This window comes from Chaetomium strumarium (assembly GCF_033439665.1).
Source record: "Chaetomium strumarium strain CBS 333.67 chromosome Unknown B0T15scaffold_6, whole genome shotgun sequence".
Classification (NCBI taxonomy): domain Eukaryota; kingdom Fungi; phylum Ascomycota; class Sordariomycetes; order Sordariales; family Chaetomiaceae; genus Chaetomium; species Chaetomium strumarium.
Genome location: NW_026944434.1, coordinates 1,500,666 through 1,520,062, shown reverse-complemented (window position 1 = coordinate 1,520,062; position 19,397 = coordinate 1,500,666). Strand labels below are relative to the sequence as shown.

The following is a 19,397-nucleotide window of genomic DNA, read 5'->3' as shown; positions in this document are numbered from 1 at the left end:
ACCCAGTCGTCTTGCTGGAAGTTGACGAACGTCCTGAGATATTGTTCGACGATCTGGTTGAGCCTTTCTGTCTGGCCATCTGTCTGCGGGTGGTATGCTGTTGAAAGCTTGCTTTTCGTGCCCAAACGCTTCATAAGCGCTTGCCAGAACTTTGATGCGAATTTGGTGTCTCGGTCTGTGATCCATTCTTCCGGCCACCCATGAACTGCTGCGATGTGCCGATAGATCGTATCCGCAAGTTGCTCTGCTGACCATGATTCTTTGTATGGGAAGAAGTAGCTCCACTTGGTGAGTCGATCAACCACAGTGAGGATGCTGTCATACTTCGTTCCGGTAGTCGAGTCTTTCGAAAGCGGTAGTTTGGTGATAAAGTCCATCGTCACCGAACTCCATGGTCGTTCTGCAACTGGCAATGGTTCCAAGAACCCGTATGGTTTGTGCCGTGCCGACTTGCTTCTATTGCAGAGGTCGCATTCCTGCACAACAGTCTTGACTCTGGTCCTGAGTCCTGGGAAGTCGTAGTGTTGCCGAACCTTGGCGACTGTTTTGGCGATTCCCATGTGTCCTCCGAGTTTTGACTCGTGGATTGTCCTGATTAATTCCGTTTGATCCTGTGGTGCGACGTAGGCCTTGCCGTTGTACCATAACGCTCCATCTCTCCAAGAGATGCCTGCCTTCTCGTCTGCATCGTTCTGCTTCCGGTCTTGGAAGTCTTTTCCTAGCCGTTCTTCCCTGAAGACTGCGCAGCATTCTTCAAACGGTTGCAGAGGTTGTGTGCCGGGATCTTCGTCCTGTCGTGGAAGCGTGTCGTCATCGAGATCTTCCATCGGTTGGGGAGCGTGCCGTAGGGAACCGTCTGGCTGTTGTTGAAGTAATGGTGGCGAGGCTTCTGGTTGGCTGTTCCTGAAGTGATCTGGCCTCCTGCTCAACGCATCTGCCCGTGCGTTTTCCGAGCCTTTTTTGTAATTGATTTTGAAGTTGAACTCTGAAAGGAATTCTGCCCATCGAGTCTGTCGTCCGTTCAACACCTTGGTGGTAGTGAAGTACCGCAAGTTCTTGTGGTCTGTATAGACCTGGACTTCGTGGGTTGTGCCGCTGAGGTATGGTCTCCATTCTTGAAAGGCTTCGATGATGGCTAGCAACTCTTTGTCGTGGATTGGGTAGTTGAGTCGTGGTCCTTCGAGCTTTTTCGAAAAGAATGCAACTGGGTGTAACTTCCCATGTTCATCGCGCTGGCCAAGTTGTCCTCCGATTGCATAGTCTGATGCATCGGTTTCGACCTCAAATGGCTTCCGTGGGTCTGGCAACCAGAGCACTGGATCGGCGATGATTGCGTCGCGGATCTTCTGAAACGCTTGTTCGTGCTCGGCTTCCCACCGGAACTCGATGTCTTTCTTCGTGAGTTCGTGCAATGGTCGTGCAAGGTCGCCAAAGTTCCTGATGAACATTCGGTAGAAGTTGGCGAATCCGATGAATCCTCGCACCTCTGTCGTCGTTGTTGGTCGTGGCCATGTTTTGATCGCTTCGATCTTCGCTGGCTCCATCCTGATTCTGCCAGGCGAAATTTCGTATCCGAGAAACACTGTTTCCGTAACATGGAATTCGCTCTTATCCTTGTTGACTGACAATTTATGCTCGTGGAGTGCGTTTAGCACTGCCCTCACGTGTTCCTTGTGTTCCTCGAGTGTTTTGGAGAAGATGAGGATGTCGTCTAGGTAACAGACTGCGAATCGGTCGAGGAATGGGCGGATCGCATGATCAACGACCGCCTGGAAGGTTGCCGGTGCGTTTGTCAATCCGAAGGGCATTACGAGGTACTCGTAATGGCCGTAGGGAGTGCGAAACGCTGTCTTCCATTCATCCCCTTCCTTGATGCGAATGTGGGCGTACGCTGTTGGAAGGTCGAGGCGAGTAAAGTAACGGGCGCCTGCCAACTGGTCTCGAAGCCGCGAGATAAGTGGCAAGGGGTACCGGTTCTTTACCGTCTCTCCGTTCAGCTGTCGGTAGTCCACACACATCCGAAGCTTCCCATCCTTCTTTGGAACGAATAGGACTGGGTAGCCCGCCGGTGATGTCGATGGTCTGATATGCCCTATCTTGAGATTCTCCTCAAGATATCTCCTTAACTCAGCATCTTGTTTTTCGTTGGTGTGGTACACCTTGAAGAACTTCAATTGGGCTCCTTCCTTGAGTTTGATTTCGTGATCCCAAGGTCCATGGTCTGGTAGCCCCTTAAGATGCTTTGCTTCGAACGCCGGGTGTCCTTGGTATTCCGCTGGGATTTTGCCCGTTTCCGCGTTCTTCTCTGTACTCCGGTAGTACGAGAACTTGTCTCCGGCCGTGATACTGGCCGCTTCCCTCCAGGTGACCCAATCCTGGAATTCAAATTCTCCGGTCTCATCGATTGAGATGACAGCGATTTCGATGTCGTCTGTGTCTCTCTGAGCCGTGCGAGGGCATCGTCGCAAGTGGCGTCGTCTCTGGCCTGGTCTTGCCGATTCCCGCTGTTCTTCCTGGTGACTGCCGCCTCTTCCTGAGTCCGTAGTGCGCTGCCTGGCACTGTCCGTCTCTTGCGGTGGATCCATAGGGGCCGCCTTCCGGGGCGATCTTCCCTGCTGCGATCCGTCGTCTGCGCTTTCCATCTCGTTGGTCGGATACGGCCTCTGTTCCCGAGGTCGTAGGTGGCCACCTCCCTTCCAACTGATGTCTGGGTCGTAGTCTCGATGCCATGGGCGTCCTAGAATCATGTCCTTCTTAGGCCCCATTTCAACAATGTCAAACACCACTCTGGTGGTTTTCCCTTCCACCGTGATCTCAAGTGGTTCCGTTTCCCGTCGTACCCATTGGGTGTCGAATGGTCCTTTAACGATGTGCTGTTTCTTCTTGATCCTCCACGGGATCCTAAGTCGATTGACAAGTGTTGGCGAGATGAGGTCGACCTGAGATCCTCCATCTACCAGTGCCAATGTTTGGAATCCTTTCCAGTATGCCATAACCCAGATTCTGTCATCGGGCTTGTCGTTCTGAATCGCAGCGGCTTCCTTTTTGCTCGCTGGGAGGTCGTAGATCCTTTTCCTTGCGTGGTTCTTCCTGCACCCGCGGATCTGTCGTTGTTGTGATGGATTTAGTGGTTTCCGGGCCCCTCGGAGGGCCCTGAGCCGTTTCCCAACTCCGTCCTGGCGTCTGGATAGGCGTCCCCATCCTCCTGTGCCTCTTGGTTGCCGTCCTGCGGTCCAAGTCTCGGGAGTTCTTCGAATAATTGTCGAATTTCGTTGGCTCTTCTTCCTTCCTCTCGTCGTTCGCGAGGCGTCATCCATCTTCGTGTATGTGTCTTGCGTTCGTGATGTTCTTGGAGCTTCGCTTGCATATGGATTAAGCAATCCTGGCTCTTGCACTGTCGAGTGCTATTGGGCCACCGCTGGCAGTCTTCTGGCTGGGTTCTTCGCGGTGTCACCCTGATTCTGTCGTATGCGTTGGTCCTTTCGACCTTCCATAGGGACTGGTCGGCGCCGGTCCCTGCGTCCCAAACCCACGGGACTGGTCGAGGTTCTCCGTTTTGGTCGGTAGGCCTGTCGGGCCAAAAGTCGTTGTCGAATTTTGATCGAAAATGGTATCGGCATTCGTGCGCGATGCACTGGAACCATGGGACGTAGACGTGGTCGTATCGCTGGGGTTGGAGTCGAAGTGCGTCTTGTTCGTGGGGTTCGTAGCGCGGGCCGAATCCAATCCAGATGCGTACCGCGTTGCTGTCCCCGACGCCGTTGTACGGCTTCTTATTCCAAAAAGTGTCCCAATCTTGTGGTTCCTGCCCCTTGAGTCTTCGCTGGTTCTGGGCCTTCTGGTATTCAGCCTCGGGGTTCTTGATTCCATTATTCCCCCTGCCCTGGCTTAGGTCCTGTGCTGGTCCATCCCACAAGTTCGAGTGGTGCTCTTCCTGGACCCTGACCAACTTGGCCTTGACGAATTCTAGTTGGCTCATGGCCTGAGCCTTTTCTTCTGCGAGTCTTCGGGTAATTGTTCGAAGCTCGGCTTGTTCCTCTTCAGCCTCCTGAAGGCGCTGGGCGAGAAAGATGGGGTTCGGGCCAACGGGTTCGTTGTCCGATTGTCGTGTCCTCCATTGACCTTCTTCATTCTGGGTCAACTGGAATCCCCAACCTTCTGCGAGTTGTGATGCTGCGGCGGCGGCAATGTCGTAGCCTGTGATGGGTTCTTCGAACGTAACGTGGGGGCTATTGCTTCCTGACCGAGAGGAGTCATCGATGCTTCCTTCAGCCATGCCTCGGTCAACTGCGTCGTCGAAGTCATCCTCGGTGTAGCTTGCCGCAGCCACTTCAACCACGCGGGTTGACTTGTCGATCGTGGCATTTTCCTTGCCGGGCACCTGCTTCCAGTTCTTCTTGCTGCGGCACTCCCGCTTGAAGTGCCCTTTCTTGCCGCAATTGAAACAGGTGGCCTGGGACTTGTCCTTCCGTCCTTTATCCTCACGCTGAGTGGCGTCCACGTCCATTGGACCAGCGTGGGTGCCATGCGACGTGCTGGGGTACTGTCGCTTCTTTTTGTCGTTTGCCTTGACGAATGTAGGCTGCGTTCCGCGTCCCTTGCGCTGCTGGCGCCTGGCATAAATCCGGTCGTCGATGCGGATAGCCATGGCGATATATTCGTCAAGCGTGTCGGGTCGGTCCTTTTGATACAGTTCATCCTTGACTTCTTCCTTCAAGCCATCGTAGAACAACTGCATAAGACCTTCGTCATTGATCTCGCACCGAAGTGAGTCCTGGCGGAACTGCATGGCGTAGGCAGCCGCCGACTTTGTCTGCCTCAGGCGTGCGAGTCGCTCCTGCGCGTGGAGCTTCTCATCATGGTCTCCGAACACCTTCTGGATTTCCTGCTCAAATTTGTCGTACGATTTGAAAATTTCAATGGTGAAATCGTCCTGAGCGTCCGCACTGTTGGTTAGCCAATCCTTGAGGGTGGGTTCAAACCATCGAAGTGCCTTCCCCTCGAGCCGCGAGGAGATGAACATGACTTTGGCGGATTCGTCCGCGAACTTGTCCGGGTAGTACTTGAGGTAGGCCCTCATGGATGTGAGGAATCCAGTGAGTCCTTCTTTGTCGCCTCCGTACTTGGGGGGTGCTTCGAGTTTGGCTCTGTCCTTGGGCTTGCCGTTGTAGGCCTCGTTGACGAGTTGCTGCATATGGCCATTCTCGGCCTCAAGCTGGGCGATTTTGGCGTTGAGAGCCTCGAGAGCCTGCTGCATCTGTCGCATGGTTGCGGCCTGGCTCTGGGATTCCGGGGTGCTAGGTGTCTGGGGCGCCATGATGGTCGGTGGTACCTTCGATCTGAACCGTGACAGAGTCAAAGGGAGTGAGCAACGTGTGACGAAACCACAGGCAGTCCTGCCTCTGAAAGGGTTCGCCGGTCGAAGGTATCTGCTGGTCGGACTGTAGGTCTCGGTGAAGCCAAAAGGTTCACAACAATGCAAGTCGCAATGTCTGCACAGTAATGTAGGGCTACTTTACTGCTTGTAATTGCTCACTGAGGAAGCTAGCTATCTGAATGAGAGGCAGAATGGTAGAACTATATACAGCTTCCTCCCCTAGGTATCCCGTACCTAGATCTCTGGAACATTTGGAACAATTGTCGTTCCCATTGTTCCATCTGGAACAACGTTCCTTGGCGTTGTTCCCCAGGAACAATCGTTCTTGGCATTGTTCCTGATTTCCCTAATCCTCATTGGTTCCTTCTTCCTCGTAATGATTGGGTACGGGCGCCGCCCGTTGACCATGCAGGTCGGCCCCCACCGGCCTCTGCAGGTTAGTTCATGACAAACAGCTATAACCCGGCCATCTGGTATAAACTGGATTTGGCTCCAAAAGCCCTCTTTATCAAGCCGATTAGCTAGAGCATAAATTGGGCTCTGACCTTTATATATATCTCGACATATATCCGCAATCCGGTTATAGATATCTTGCCGTATAGCAAGTGAGCCACTCTGCCATATAATAGTCTGAATCTCCTTTGGTGTAACGCCGGCATTCGAAAGACTTGCAAGTTGTAAAGTACCTCTAGAGAGCTGTCGATGAATTGGGTGCGCAACTGGGTATTGACTTGGTTCGTGGTTATAGACTGAGAATCGAGGATCGGAACGGTGCTTGAGTACCCAACTACCGTCAGACAACTCTTTAGCTAGAACCGAGAATGGGCAGCTTGTTACTCGACTAGTCGTTCTTCTCTGGCGGTTGTTTAATGCCTTGGGTGGTCGGCGGCTCCGATCGCAAGCGAAGGTAATGGTAGCTCTTCCGCTCTTTTCGGCTGTCGATCTTCCTGTTGTGAAGGCATATCCTCTCGTGATAGCCCACGAATTGATTGCTTCAAACAAGGCTGTTCGGGAGCTGTATATATTCTCGGGAGGGAGGCAGTCGTCTGCGAAGAGAGTGGCCATGGCAATGTTGGTGTTGCTGGTGGTGGCATTCAGGGGCTCAGGGGCTCAGGGAAGGCGCGGGGTCAACGCTGCGATAGATGCATTTTTTATGTTTACGTAATCAACTGTGCTTACATAATTGAGACGGACCCGTGCATCTAGTGGGCGCCCATTGGTTGGAAGGCATCTCCTTGGATGTGGCTCATTCGGCACTTAGTGCCGATAGGTACCTACGAGTCAAGTATATACCTATCCCTGCATGCGAACATCGATAAGTTCCGGTACAGTGCATGGTCGGCGAGTCTCTTTTGACTGAGTTGCTTGGGAATTGGTATTCCATCTGTCATGTTATACATTGCTTTGCTTTCACCATCATTATGCCCGTATGAATGTACCTCGTCAACTTGAACTGATCCATATCTTCCTTCAAGTCATGCAGCAAGGACCACAGTATAGCTTAGTGGCCGCGCGATCTTGTAATAAGGTTAGTCCCATTCTCCCTCACGATCCACGTGTGCATGAACCCGCCGTTTCAAAATGCGCGTGGTAAGCGGATGGAATGCTCCTACTGGTATCTATCGGCAACAAGCGGGATGTGCATCCCTGTTCCGGCCTGCTTCCTCGTCATCTTCAATAGCCACGTTGTGCTGTTTAGCGGAGGGGCAGATGAAGGTTCCTGACTTCGAGATTGCATCACAACAATGCAAAGCCGCATCCTTCTGAACGAATGAGACAGGTGGGGAACTGGCCGTGGTACGTACCTGCTTGCCTCGACAAGCGATGTCCCCACTTTTGTCGAATGGAACTAAGGTACTAACCTCCCCTTGAGCAGAATAATTGATACAGGAAAACCAATCCACCACCACACAAGTCACCACAACTAGGTTAAAACACATGCAATTTGAACACTAGCTATACTAATGGAAACTAAGCAAGAATGTAATATTGTAAAGAGAAAGGGATTATCATGAAGTGTTTATTTACATTGCGTCGTGGCTGATGTAATTGTGGCGGTGTTCTGAGAGACCGGTTTTCCTGTATCAACTATTCTGCACAGGGGGAGCCTACCTATGGTGGGGGCTTGCCGGCGGGGAGGAGGGGTTGTCTGCCGCTGACCACGAGCGAACGTCGGACACGGAGCGGGGTCCGCACTGTTCGTGTGGCCGCTCCCCAGCCTCTCGTTTTTGGCTCCCCTCGACAAATGGTCGTCGCATCGGATGCCAATGGCCCGGCCCTTGCGATGCGCTGCGGCCTGAAGATGCCGAGGCAGAACAACATCTCTGAATGGACTCTTTCTGTTTCAAAAGCAGATCCGTGTGAATCGCCATTGGAACGCGACTGAATTCATAGACTATACTCCCCGTTTGAATCGTTTGTTGTTTGCAGTGAGGTGCCGAAAGACACTTGTGATTCGCGACCGTTGACCCATTCCCCGGCTCGCGACGGCGCATATCACAATCATACCACGCCACACCCAAGAGGGCATCGCGCCGACCGCCCGATCGGCCCGCCCCTCTCGCGCATTGCATCAAACGGCATCTCCCTTGCGGGCGACACACTCGAACGCGGTTTGGTGTGATGCAGTCTCTCTTCACCGTGCACAATAACGTGTCGCTTATCAGCATCACGATTGCGCCGAGCGCCTGGGTCGCCTCCCTGGTACTCTCCCTGGTCTTCGTCTTCTTGTATCTGGTCTACCTGTCTCCCCTGCAGACTTTCCGGTGGAAGAAACTATTCTGGTTCAGGCGCCGCAGGCAGCAGCAGCAGCAGCAGCAGAAGATTTCCAGGCCGATATTCGAGGAGGACGAGGAGGACACGCTGTCGGAAGAGGAACCACCCCGGCGACGACACATCGAGGACACGCCGCTGCCACCTCTTCTAACCGACTATCCCTTTGATTACAGTATCTACACCTCCAGCAGCAGGGATATTGGACATAGAGAGAGGTCCGGAAAGAAGGAGAAAGCAAGCCGCAAACACCAGGTCCGAAGCGGCGACAAACGAAGCTATAGCGCTGTCAAACGACCCGCAAGCAGGGACGGAGGAGGCGGCGGAGGGGTTTCAGGCAGCCACAACAGCAATTACCATGGCGGGTTCGACATCGATACCACCACTGGGTCCGCTCGACCAGCTCGACGCGTCGTTGGACGAATTCGTGCGGTCGATTGGCAACCCGAGCAACCGGCCGACGTTCGGCTACCCGTCGGCCCACTCGGGCTTCCGGAGCGACGACATGGAGAGCGAGGCGGACGATTCGGACTCGGAAGCTTCCGCCGGTGGCTACAGTCCGCCGGTCTGGAGACGCCTCGGCAACGGCGACCACAGTAGCGGCTTTTGGCGGAAGGGTGACAGGATGATGTACGGCGATGATGACGAAGCGGGCCTCTCAAGGGAGAGCAGTCCCGGATACGAGAGTGCAGATGAGATACTCGCGCAGGCGATCAGGACGAGGTTACCCACGGGGAGTCTGTCGCCCGAAAAGGAGAGGAGTCCGGAGCCGGAGTATTATCCTGCGCAGCAGCATTTGATTGATGACATGGTGAATGTCAAGCAAGAGGCTAAGGATGATATGGCATTGAGCGAACTGAAAGATGGGTTACTCAGGTCAAAGGAGGTTGCGGACAATTGTATGTCCTAGTCCTCTTTGTCTGTCCGGCCGTTGTCCCACCAGCGCTGACAAAACATTGCCAGTCATCCGCTTCGCTGTCAGGGCAGAAGTTCAACACAGGACCGAGCCCATCGACACGACCATCAACTTCGTCCGTGCTAGATTCCGTGCCGTAACCAGCTCCTGGACATCCATGTTTTCCTCCTTCATCATCGTTACCCTCGCGTATGCGGCGCTCCGATGGATATCACAGCCGGCAGCATTGCGGCCCGTACCTGACCTCGTCAAGGTCGCCGGCGTCGCCCGCTCACTGGAGCCTCTAATCTACTACTCCGAGAATGGGGTCCAGCAGGTTGGCGATCTGCAGGCAACTGGCGTCGCCGTCTGGGATCTCGGCGAGAGCGTCCGGAGCAGCAACCTGACCTCAGCTCCCATCATCGTGAAGGAGCTTGACGAACTCAGTGACAGCCTTAAGGCGCTGGCCATCGAGCTAACCAAGTTCTTCGCCAACGTGGACGGAGATATCGACGGGTAACTTCCCTGCCCCGCAGCTCCTCTGTCCCCTACCCCTCTCCTTTCCCGTACTAATTCCCCGCTCGCAGCATCTTAATAGTTATGGACTGGGCGCGCCGCGAGCTCTACCAAGTCCAGCAGCTCCCGACCCTCCCGCTGTCCTCCGCCTTCGATAACATCCACAACCTGCTCTCCAACGCCGGCATCCTAGAAGACTCCGTGACAGGCCAGCCCACCCGCCTCGGCCGCCTGGCAACCTCCTTGTTCGGTCAATCAACGCCGCAACGAACAAAGCAGACCCTGCAGCGCACCTTCAACGAGTTCCTCACGGTTCTCGAAGACGCCGTCGCGTCCGAGCTGCAACACTCCCTCGCACTCTTCGCCCTGTTCGAGGCAATCGACCACCAGTTCCTCAACCTGGTGCGCACCGTCATCCGCGAGGCCTCGCTGCAGGACGAGGCGCACACCGACCTGCTGTCCTCGCTCTGGACTCGCATCCTGGGGCCCAAGGCCTCCGAGGTGGCCAAGTACGAGCGCAACCGGCTGCTGCTGCAGAACGTCCGGGAGAAGACGGTGCGCAACAAGGGCATCCTCGTCGAGCACAACCACAAGCTGCTCGCGCTCAAGGCGAATCTCGAGAGTCTCCGCCGGAAGCTCGTGTCGCCGCTCGTGCGGAGCGTGAACAGCAGTACCCTGACGCTTGAGGAGCAGATCCGCGGGCTGGAGGATGTCGGGTCGTATCTGGAAGGGGTGCGGATACGGCAGAAGGGGAAGCTGCTCGAGATGTTGTATGGCAGTGGCAGCGGGAGTGGGAATGCCATTGCCAGGCCCACTGTCGAGGGGGGCAGTAATATGTTTTCTGCCAGGGCGGGAGGGAGATGAGGTGTTGTGTTCCTGTTTGTATCTGCTTTGATGTACGAGGGAAGGCCATTTTTTTCTTGTTTCGTGTGTTTGGGCTGGGAAAGCACCCGGATACCATTGGTTTACGGATACTCATCATGACACGGGAAGTGAGGCTGGGAGTTCGGCGTCTCCTCTCAGGGGAGGGATGCCGGTCGGAAGCTGTCAATCTTTGGAGGTTCGAGGTCATCCGATTTTGGCGTACGTGCGGGAATTGGCGGCTATGATTTAGATGGGTTTGGGTCTTGGTGGTGTCTACATATCTGAGTCGACACATGGGAGTTGAGGCATGCTGACTTTCCGGCGGTATGGTCCTGGAAATAAACGCATTGGCTCATTGGGCACTTTAGCACCATTAGCACATCACTCACGGATTAAGACATCAGGTTCAGCATCGTTCTAAAATAACAGCCAAAAACAAACTTTTTGTCACTGGACTCAGCGAGAACATTCCCAACGGGATACAGCACAGCAGGGACGAGCCAGTTTGTAGGACTTTTACTGTCTATTAGCTAGCGTTCCTGTTCGGGATAAAGACTATCTTGGTCCCTGAACAGGAGTCGTTCTGCGACGACGGGCTTCCAAGATCAGAGCAGTCACGGGGCTTTCTGTTGCCGAGCACACCCGTCCTGAAAGTCCTGGAACTGGTCGGCAGGACAGCCTCCCCTGAGAATACACAACCCATAACGCCGAGTCGGCCGATAACATCCCGCCCTGTCCGTAAAAGATGGCCACCTGCGGACCGGATCTCCCCATCATAAGCGAAGTCTATTGAGATACATGACCATGATGTAGCAATGCCGTAGCGAAATGCCGTGATAATCCGTCGTCCGAGTGTCGTTGTTCCCCCCGTCGTAATAAGCCAGATCTATCTGATGCCGGCTCTCATCACCCCTGCACCATCGGACTGGATAAATGTGCTGCCAAGCTGGTATCAAAACTTTTCCCGACCGACCAAAACCGAAAAACGAAGAAATCACCGCGCACCTAGGAAGACAAGGGCTGTGAAAGGAAGAAGCTTAAGCCTTCTCCTCGCCCTTCTCCTCCTTGGGCTTGTCGGCCTGAGCCTCGCCCTGCGCAGGGCCTTGGCCCTGTCCCTGCTGGCCCTGCTGCGACTTGACATATTCGTCGTAGACAGCCATGGCCTCGTTGACCTTGGCAAGGAGAGCGGCCTCATCCTCAAGCCTACCACTTGTCAGCGAGAAAATTCAGGTAAAGCGTGGAGACGCAATTGACTTACAGGTTCACGAGCTCATTGTTGTCCATCTCCAGCAGCATACCAGTGATCTTACCGGCCAGCTCAGGCTGAATGGCCTGAATCTTAGGGAACAGATTCTCGCCGAGAATTTGCTTCTGCTGCTGAAGGTTCGTGGTGGCAGCGAGCTGCGATTGCAAGAGGGAGCTAGCACTGAGCTCGCCAGCCGCACCTAGAGGTCCGGCAGGAGGAACTGCACCACGGCCAGCGGCGAAGTTACCACCAGCGCGGTTGGGCCCGCCGCGACCGCCCATGTTGCCGTTCTGGGGCCGGCTGTTCGGAGGATATCCGCTAAGAGCAGGACCACCCGGAATTCCTTGGGGAACAGGCATACCCTGCATACCACGGCCGCCAGGACCGCCACGTCCGCCACCGAGAGCAGCGGCCTGCTGCTGGACCTGCTGAATGGCGGCAAGGAACTGCGGGTTGTTGGGCTGAGGGTATGCTCCGGGAGGGAACTGCCCAAGTGGGTAGATGGGGATCTGCTGAGGCGGCATGCCACCGCGACCGCCCTGCTGGGCATAAGGAGGGAATTGTCCGGGACGGCCTCCCTGCACGCCAGGCATGCCGATACCGCCCTGGGGGAAAGGCATGCCACGGCCGCCAGGAGGCAGGAAGCCGGGCTGCTGGCCGGGAGCATAATAGACAGGAGGTTGCATGAACTGCTGAGGCATGCCGGCCTGCGCAGCAGCCTGCTGCAGGCGGAGCTGGTTGCGAGCCTGGATGCTCGCCTCGAGCTGGCTCTTACGCACGTCCTTGCGCTGGGCAAGCGCGACGTAGAGCGGCTTGCCGTCAATCATGCGCTGGTTCATCTCAGCGACAGCCTTGGTCGCGTCGTCAGGGTTGCTGAAGCACACGAAACCAAAACCCTTGCTCTTGCCGAGCCTGCGGTCACCCTTCTTCTCCGTCTTCTTCTCGGAAGTCTCACCCTCACCCTCCTTCTCGCCCTCCTTCTTATTTTCCTTATCCTTCCCCTCCTTGTCGTCCTCGGAGCCGGCTGCACCGGGCTCGGGGGCCGCATCACGCATGACCTTGGCAGAAGTGATGGGACCGAACTCGGCGAACATCTGGCGCAGCTTGTCGTCGTCGACATCGTCGCTCAGGTTCTTGATGTAGAGGTTGACGCCCTGGTACTTGCTTGCCTTCTCAAGGCGAGCAGCCTCGTAAGACTTCCGAAGCTCCTCCTCACGCTCATGCTTCTTCTGAGCACGGCCGACGTAGAGCTCCTGGCCGCGGTATTCCTTGCCGTTCAGCTCCTCGACAGCTTTCGCCGCACTCGCGTGGGCGGTGAAGTTGACGAAGCCGAAACCGCGGCTCTTGCCCTCACTGTCGCGGGCAAGTGATGACGAGGTGATATCACCGTACTTGGCGAACAGGTCGCGGAACTCGTCGTCGCTGACCTCGAGGTTGATGTTCTTGACATACACGTTCGTGTAGTTGGCCTTCATCTCCTCAAACTTGCTCTGACGATCCTTCTTGGGGATGTGGTATCCAACGTAAACCTTCTTCTCGTTCAGAAGCATGCCGTTGACGTGCTTGATGGCCTGCGCAGCGGCCTCATCGGTTTCGTAGTGCACGAATCCGTAGCCCTTGGAGTTTCCGTGCTCGTCCTGGGCGACCTTGCAGCTCAGAATGTTGCCGAAAGCAGCAAACGTGTCGTGCAGCGCCTTGTTATCGATGGCGACATCAAGGTTCTTGATGAAGACATTGCCCTGGCCGGTCTTGCGCAAAGCAGGGTCACGCTGCGACCACATGATGCGGCAAGGGCGGCCCTTGATGAGCGTGTAGTTGAGCTCCTCCAGAGCCTTCTCGCCATCCTGGGTCGAGTTATAGTTGACGTAGGCATAGCCCAGCGAACGGCGTGTGACAGCATCACGGCAGACGCGGATCGAGGCGACAGACCCAATCTGAGAGAATAACTCGAAGAGCATAGCCTCGGTCACAGAAGGGTCCAGCTCCCCGACGTAGAGGGACGCCGAAGACTGTGGGTGGGGAGCCGCGGAGCTCGGGGTAGGACCAGCCGTATCGGTGTCGGCGGCCTGGTATTCGCCAGATGCCACATTCGTGTTGATCGCGGGCGCGCGGCTGTCACCGAGGGTGGTGTTTCCGAGATCAGCGGCAAGCTGGTCAACAGCACCAGGTGCAACGGGAGCGGCCATTTTGACAATCGAGTCTAGACAGAAAGGCGATTAATGTCAGTTCAGCGTCTTGCAACTTGGAAAGGTCGCAACAGTTATCGGCCCACGGTCTCTGCCTTTTATTCGGGACGATCACATACCGAATGCTCAAGCGCAAAGAGTTGTGCGACAGAGCGGGAGGAATACCGTGCGCGCGGAGCAGCAGCGGTAGACAAAGAACGAGACTGTGATAAAGCCCTGAATGAGTCCTACTCTGCGGCGGAGGCTGGGCAATCGATTGGAAGAACGATCGAAGTGCGTCTTCCAAGGTGAATTGTTTGTCTGGGAGATGGCGTTTCGTTACTTTCTTTTTGAATTTTTTTGGTTTTTTGATAGGTAGGTATCGGGACTTTTTTTTTGGTGGTTTTCAATTTTTTTTTCAGTCGGTTTTTTTGTGAAGGGTCAGAAAAGAAGTAGATGAGAACAGAACCAGTGACGCTCGTGTCGTACTGATCTGGATCTGACTCTTTTCTGAGGGTTTGGAAAGAATCCGGCGATAAAAGGTTTGATCGTTCGATGAAGAGGAGGAAGGAAGAGGGCAGGTTCGCCGCTGTGGAGACAGGAATTTTCTGCCACTCTGCGCCCACGAATGCATATATGCATCTATTAAAGCTGCGCAACTTGTGACAGACCCTGATACAGTGATACCTAACTAGTAAGTTCAGACGTTTCTAAACGTGGGGCATTGTCCCAATTGAGCTTCAGGGTTTCCCAACAGTCACCAGGACGACGCATTGCTGCCACACGTCATCAACATCAATCACCGCCTCGAAACACCTTAAGACATAGGTAGGTAAGCAGTAAGCACAGGCTGCTACGGCTACACTCTCGACTCGCTTGTAGTAATATTGTAATATTATTCTATGGAGTTCGGTGCAGGTCGACGCCACGTCGGCAGCGCTCAGCAGGGCCCCGACATGGTGGGGCTGCTTATCGTTATCGATTACTGCAGGCGGCAGCTCGTCACCGCAGACGACGTAGAAGGAGCTTCCGCACATCAGAGCAGGGGCAAGCAATACTAGTATTGTATCAATGAAGTTCTGTAGATCGCGCCGAATTCATTGTCATAGTTAGGTTGTCTTTCTATTCCCTTCGCCTCATCAACTCATTGCCGCCAACCCTTTGCCGCTGTTGGTTGAGCCAAGTTGCGCCTGCGCTGCTGCTGCCTCGCTTGGGACCCAAAGTAGCGGACTATCCGGCCGCAAAAGCAGCAAAGCGAACCTCTTGTCTTTGGTGCCTTCGAATAACGTCCTCATCAAAACATCCAATCTCCTTGGGCCCGGGTTACATGACACAATAGTTACCTACCCATATTTCAGATCGGCTTGCGAACGTTAGGCTGCTGTTTCAGCTGCCCCTCCATCCGCCGCACGCTGCGCCGCCAACTTTCCGAACGATGTTTCCGACCTTCACCGGAAGCTCGCGCAAGTCGCGGAACGTCAACCTCAGCGGCCAGAAAGGGGTAAATCCCTTCACCAGCACATCATGGGCACCCGGTGCGGCCGTCGGAGCTTCGAAGACGGTGGCGCACGCTCAGGCCGAGCGGTTCCAGAGGCAACAAGAGAGAAAGCGGCTGAACGCTGCACAGTGCATCCAAAGATCATGGAGAGGTCACCGGGCACGGCGGATTTTGAGGGGGTCCCGCCGCCAGACCATCGACCAGCTGTACAATGACGTAGGGCCGGTCGACGTTAAGAGGAGAACAGTCGAGGCCATACCCCTGGTGCTCAGCGTATACCAGGCCTCCAACCCAGACGACCGGCAGCGGCTGTGCCTACTCGTTCACGACCTTCTGGAAACAAACTTCGCGTGCTTTGCATCCGGGGATATAGCGGCCCCTCGTCTGGAAAAGCTTGCGCGGATACTTGTTGCTACTCTCGGAAGGTGATCAACACTTTGTCACGCTGCACTGGCCGGAAAGCTGACATTGACAACGATAGTCTCGGCTCGAACTTTGCACCCACACAAGCCCAAATTCTCCTAGAGACCGTCGTTGAGGTGGTAATAGCGAGGCCTCAATCGGTTCAACATGTTTTGGGCCAATACTACAGGGTGCTTGGGGGCTTATGCCACAGCCTCGGTTCAACGTCCCCACTACTCGACGGTATCCGGCGCGCCGTAGTTGCGCCGCTGACCACAAACAGTGCTTCCGGTATGCGGTTTGCCTTTGCTTCCAAGCAGCCGAGTCGGGCGTGCAGGTCATGCCATTGCTAACTCGGCTACAGAGTCATTTACCAAGCTCGCCTATAGCGAATTTGCGGCCTCTTTCTTGACCCAACCGGACATGACGCTGTTCGAGGCAAATATCGATTTATTCGCGGCTGACGTAGATCTCGATCTCCTCGCGGACTCGCTTCAGGTCGATATGGTCGCCGATTCCGAAATGCCCGGGACACAGACGGGACTCATGTGGCTGTTGGCGCACTTCATTGTCCTACAAAAGACCAAAGGGCAGCCGGTCCCACATTCTTTTCGTTCTCTTCGGGTCCTTTATTTCCTCCTGTCTGCATTATCAAACCGGATCCGGGCCGGCTTTACGGCCTCCAACGGGAAACGCTCGGGTGAGGCTCGCGACGTTGAGGAAAACCCCCAGGCTACGCTACCCCGATATGTCTCTCTCTCACTCGCTTCGTTGACTGAAAAACACGAGATATCCGGCCTTCTCGAGAAGCTTACCCCGTAAGTGCACCAGGGAAACGAAATCCTAGTTGCAACACGCTGACCAGATCAGAGATTCCTTGAGCATGACCGTCTGGGAGGTGCAGGATGCTGGTTTCCTCGCCGGCTACATCCTCACACTAGTCTACTGCTTCCCGGCGTTGGGTGATGACATCCGGATGCGCCTGTACCTTGCCAATGTTCCCACGAGTCAGGGCCCATTTCCTGCTCTGAAGTTCTTTTGGAACGCCGTTAGTAGGACGTCGATATTCTCCAGGATCGCTTCTGATCCTGATACGGCTCTTGAAATCTTACGGCAACGGCCGTCTTCCGAGTCAAATTCTGCCTGGCACCGTGAATGGCGAACGATCCTTCTTTTCCTCGAGTTGTACATCTTTGTTCTCCGCCTAACCGATGACGATGATTTCTTCAATGGCCTGGGCGTGTTGGCAAGTTCAGGCGATTCCAGCTCGCGGCTGCGCTCGAGCGGCCTCAGCCTACAGGAGTTAAAGCGCTTCACTCTCTTCCTCAAGCATCTCAGCTTTACGCTCTACTACAACGCCGCCGAGCTGCTTGGGTCGATGCTCACCACCTCCAGCACCCGCAATGCTGATGACAGTTCGTCAGGCTCTTCATCTCGCGCGAATGCTCCGCCGTTCGTTCTCACGGCTGGCTTCGACTTTGAGAACTTCAGGAATCTCGTCACCACGGCCATGAGAATGCTCTATGAACGCGATTCCCGGCGTCAATTTCTCCCACCAGACCACTGGCTGATGACGTCTAAGCTCGACATGGCAGGCTTTCTCTCTGCGGTCGTACTTGAAGAGCAGGAGCGGCGTGAACACGATGAGCACGAAGATGGCGAGGATGAGGACGATGAGGATGGGATCAGTGTAGGGGAAGTACCGACTGGTCTGTCCTCAGGCGGCTCGAGACTGTCGCGGCAAGCTCGGTTGGAGAGAATAAGGGTCTTACGGAAACAAGCTGCGCGTGAGAGTCTGAGGGCGGCTGCCGCGCCCAGGCTGGAGATTCTACGTAACATGCCGTTCGTGATTCCATTCGACATACGCGTCCAGATATTCCGCCAGTTTGTCTTCCTTGACAAGCAGCGGAGGAGAGGAGGCAACATCGACGCGGACAACTGGAGGCTGTGGATACTCAGTCAACAAGGGGGCCCTTTCCAGCCAACATCTCCGGCCGGCGCGAACATCCTTTCCAAGCACCAGGCGCAAATACAGAGAGGCCGGGTCTTCCGGGATGCCATGGACTCATTCTGGGAACTGGGGGAAGGACTGAAAGAGCCAATACAGATTACGTTTGTGGATGAGTTCGGCATTCCGGAAGCTGGCATTGACGGAGGCGGTGTGACCAAAGAGTTTCTCATGAGCACGACAACGGAAGCTTTCGGGCCGGATCAGAGGCTGTTCGTCGCCAACAATAAGAACGCATACTACCCCAACCCCAGCGACATGGACCAGACAAAGAACTCACTCAGGGAAGCGCAGATCGCAGAGAACTCGGAAGACTGGAACGAGGCCATCACTTACCGCCTTCGGCAATACGAGTTCCTGGGAAGGGTCATCGGGAAGTGTCTCTACGAAGGCATCCTCATCGACATCGTCTTTGCAGGCTTCTTCCTTCTGAAATGGGCCTCGCCGGCCGGAGCAGCGGACACGTACCGGGCCAACATCAACGATCTGCGCGAACTCGACGAGGAGCTCTACCAGGGCATCCTGCGCCTAAAGAATTATCCCGGCGATGTCAGCGACCTCGAGCTTGACTTCACCATCACCGATCAGGTATCCCTCCCCGGCGAACCGGTCCGCACGATAACGCGCAACCTCATTCCCAACGGCGAGAATGTGCGCGTCACCAACGAGAACCGGCCGCTTTACATCAGCTACGTGGCGCGGCACCGGCTGGTGGTGCAGCCGTACGCGCAAACACGCGCCTTCCTCCGCGGGCTGGGCATGGTCATCGACCCGGCGTGGCTGAGCATGTTCAACCGCAACGAGCTGCAGCGGCTGGTGGGCGGCGACAGCTCCGAGATCGACGTCGAGGACCTGAGGCGACACACGGTCTACAGCGGCGTGTATGCCATCGGCGACGACGGCGAGGAGCACCCGACGGTGCAGCTCTTCTGGCAGGTCATGCACGAGCTCGAGGACCGCGAGCGGCGGGATGTGCTCAAGTATGTCACCAGCACGCCGCGCGCCCCCCTGCTCGGCTTCAGCCAGCTCCACCCGCCTTTCAGTATCCGCGACGGCGGAGGGGACGAGGACAGGCTCCCCAGCGCGAGCACCTGTGTCAATCTGTTGAAGCTCCCGCGGTACAAGACTGCGGACGTGCTGAAGAGCAAGCTGCTGTATGCGGTAACGAGCGGCGCTGGGTTTGATCTTAGTTAGTTTGTGTTGCGGGTGTTTAAATGAGAGATATAGGTAGCTAAGGCAAGCGGGCTGATGAAGTAATGAAGAAGAATGTGTACGGATGCATGGCCAAACCCTTGGGACGGCCGACTGAATTCGCGGGCGTACGTACACATTCGACTCCGTTGATGCCCCCTGTGATTCTCGCCATCTGCCATTGTGTCTTTTACTGCGTTACGATTCTTTGGTAGTGACTGCCTAAAACTACTAATGTAAATAAAGAGCCTTTGCCAACCGCTGACCGGCAGTGCGGCACCCGCCGCTGCTCCGTTTCGGGCCCTCCAAAACCCAACCTCGCAATGGTCTTCTCGAGGCTCGGATTCCATGTGCCGGACGAAGAGGCACGACACTGCGCGATGGAACGCTCCCCCGCCAAACCGACCAACGGTCCAACACAGTCCGTGGTTAGTGCAGTCTGCCTCAAGCCCCGAGCCAATCG

The 19,397-nt window shown here is 55.4% G+C and overlaps 4 protein-coding genes across 4 annotated transcripts; 2 read left to right on the top strand and 2 right to left on the bottom strand.

Annotated features, from left to right (window-relative positions):
* Positions 1–6,733: 6,733 nt before the first annotated feature.
* Positions 6,734–7,432, bottom strand: B0T15DRAFT_539664 (uncharacterized protein). Its single transcript, XM_062869748.1, has 3 exons — positions 7,254–7,432; positions 6,991–7,174; positions 6,734–6,894 (listed from the first exon to the last, which is right to left on the bottom strand). Exons 1-3 carry the CDS (start codon positions 7,315–7,317, stop codon positions 6,879–6,881), a joined length of 264 nt encoding a protein of 87 aa, XP_062719046.1. The 5' UTR covers positions 7,318–7,432; the 3' UTR covers positions 6,734–6,878.
* A 1,075-nt stretch (positions 7,433–8,507) lies between these two features.
* B0T15DRAFT_402222 (uncharacterized protein) lies at positions 8,508–10,424 on the top strand (the record flags this gene model as incomplete). The annotated part of the gene is made up of 3 exons (XM_062865147.1): positions 8,508–9,048; positions 9,113–9,560; positions 9,632–10,424. The coding sequence occupies 3 exons, from the start codon at positions 8,508–8,510 to the stop codon at positions 10,422–10,424; spliced, it is 1,782 nt and encodes a 593-aa protein (XP_062719045.1).
* Positions 10,425–11,461: 1,037 nt separating this feature from the next.
* On the bottom strand, positions 11,462–13,856 carry B0T15DRAFT_402181 (uncharacterized protein; the record flags this gene model as incomplete). The annotated part of the gene is made up of 2 exons (XM_062865144.1): positions 11,462–11,627; positions 11,683–13,856. The coding sequence occupies 2 exons, from the start codon at positions 13,854–13,856 to the stop codon at positions 11,462–11,464; spliced, it is 2,340 nt and encodes a 779-aa protein (XP_062719044.1).
* Positions 13,857–14,879: 1,023 nt separating this feature from the next.
* On the top strand, positions 14,880–19,090 carry B0T15DRAFT_420366 (uncharacterized protein). Its single transcript, XM_062865539.1, has 4 exons — positions 14,880–15,758; positions 15,815–16,026; positions 16,100–16,553; positions 16,606–19,090. The coding sequence occupies exons 1-4, from the start codon at positions 15,271–15,273 to the stop codon at positions 18,935–18,937; spliced, it is 3,486 nt and encodes a 1,161-aa protein (XP_062719043.1). The 5' UTR covers positions 14,880–15,270; the 3' UTR covers positions 18,938–19,090.
* The last annotated feature ends 307 nt before the right edge of the window (positions 19,091–19,397 follow it).

Bases quoted from the DNA above. Each gene is read 5' to 3' on its own strand.
- B0T15DRAFT_420366 (XM_062865539.1), top strand. From the start codon at position 15,271: ATGTTTCCGACCTTCACCGGAAGCTCGCGCAAGTCGCGGAACGTCAAC. The intron at 16,027-16,099 runs GTATGCGGTTTG...ACTCGGCTACAG, and splicing joins GACCACAAACAGTGCTTCCG to AGTCATTTACCAAGCTCGCC. The intron at 16,554-16,605 runs GTAAGTGCACCA...TGACCAGATCAG, and splicing joins CTTCTCGAGAAGCTTACCCC to AGATTCCTTGAGCATGACCG.
- B0T15DRAFT_539664 (XM_062869748.1), bottom strand. From the start codon at position 7,317: ATGTGTTTTAACCTAGTTGTGGTGACTTGTGTGGTGGTGGATTGGTTT. The intron at 7,175-7,253 runs CTGCTCAAGGGG...GCAGGTACGTAC, and splicing joins GTTTTCCTGTATCAATTATT to CACGGCCAGTTCCCCACCTG.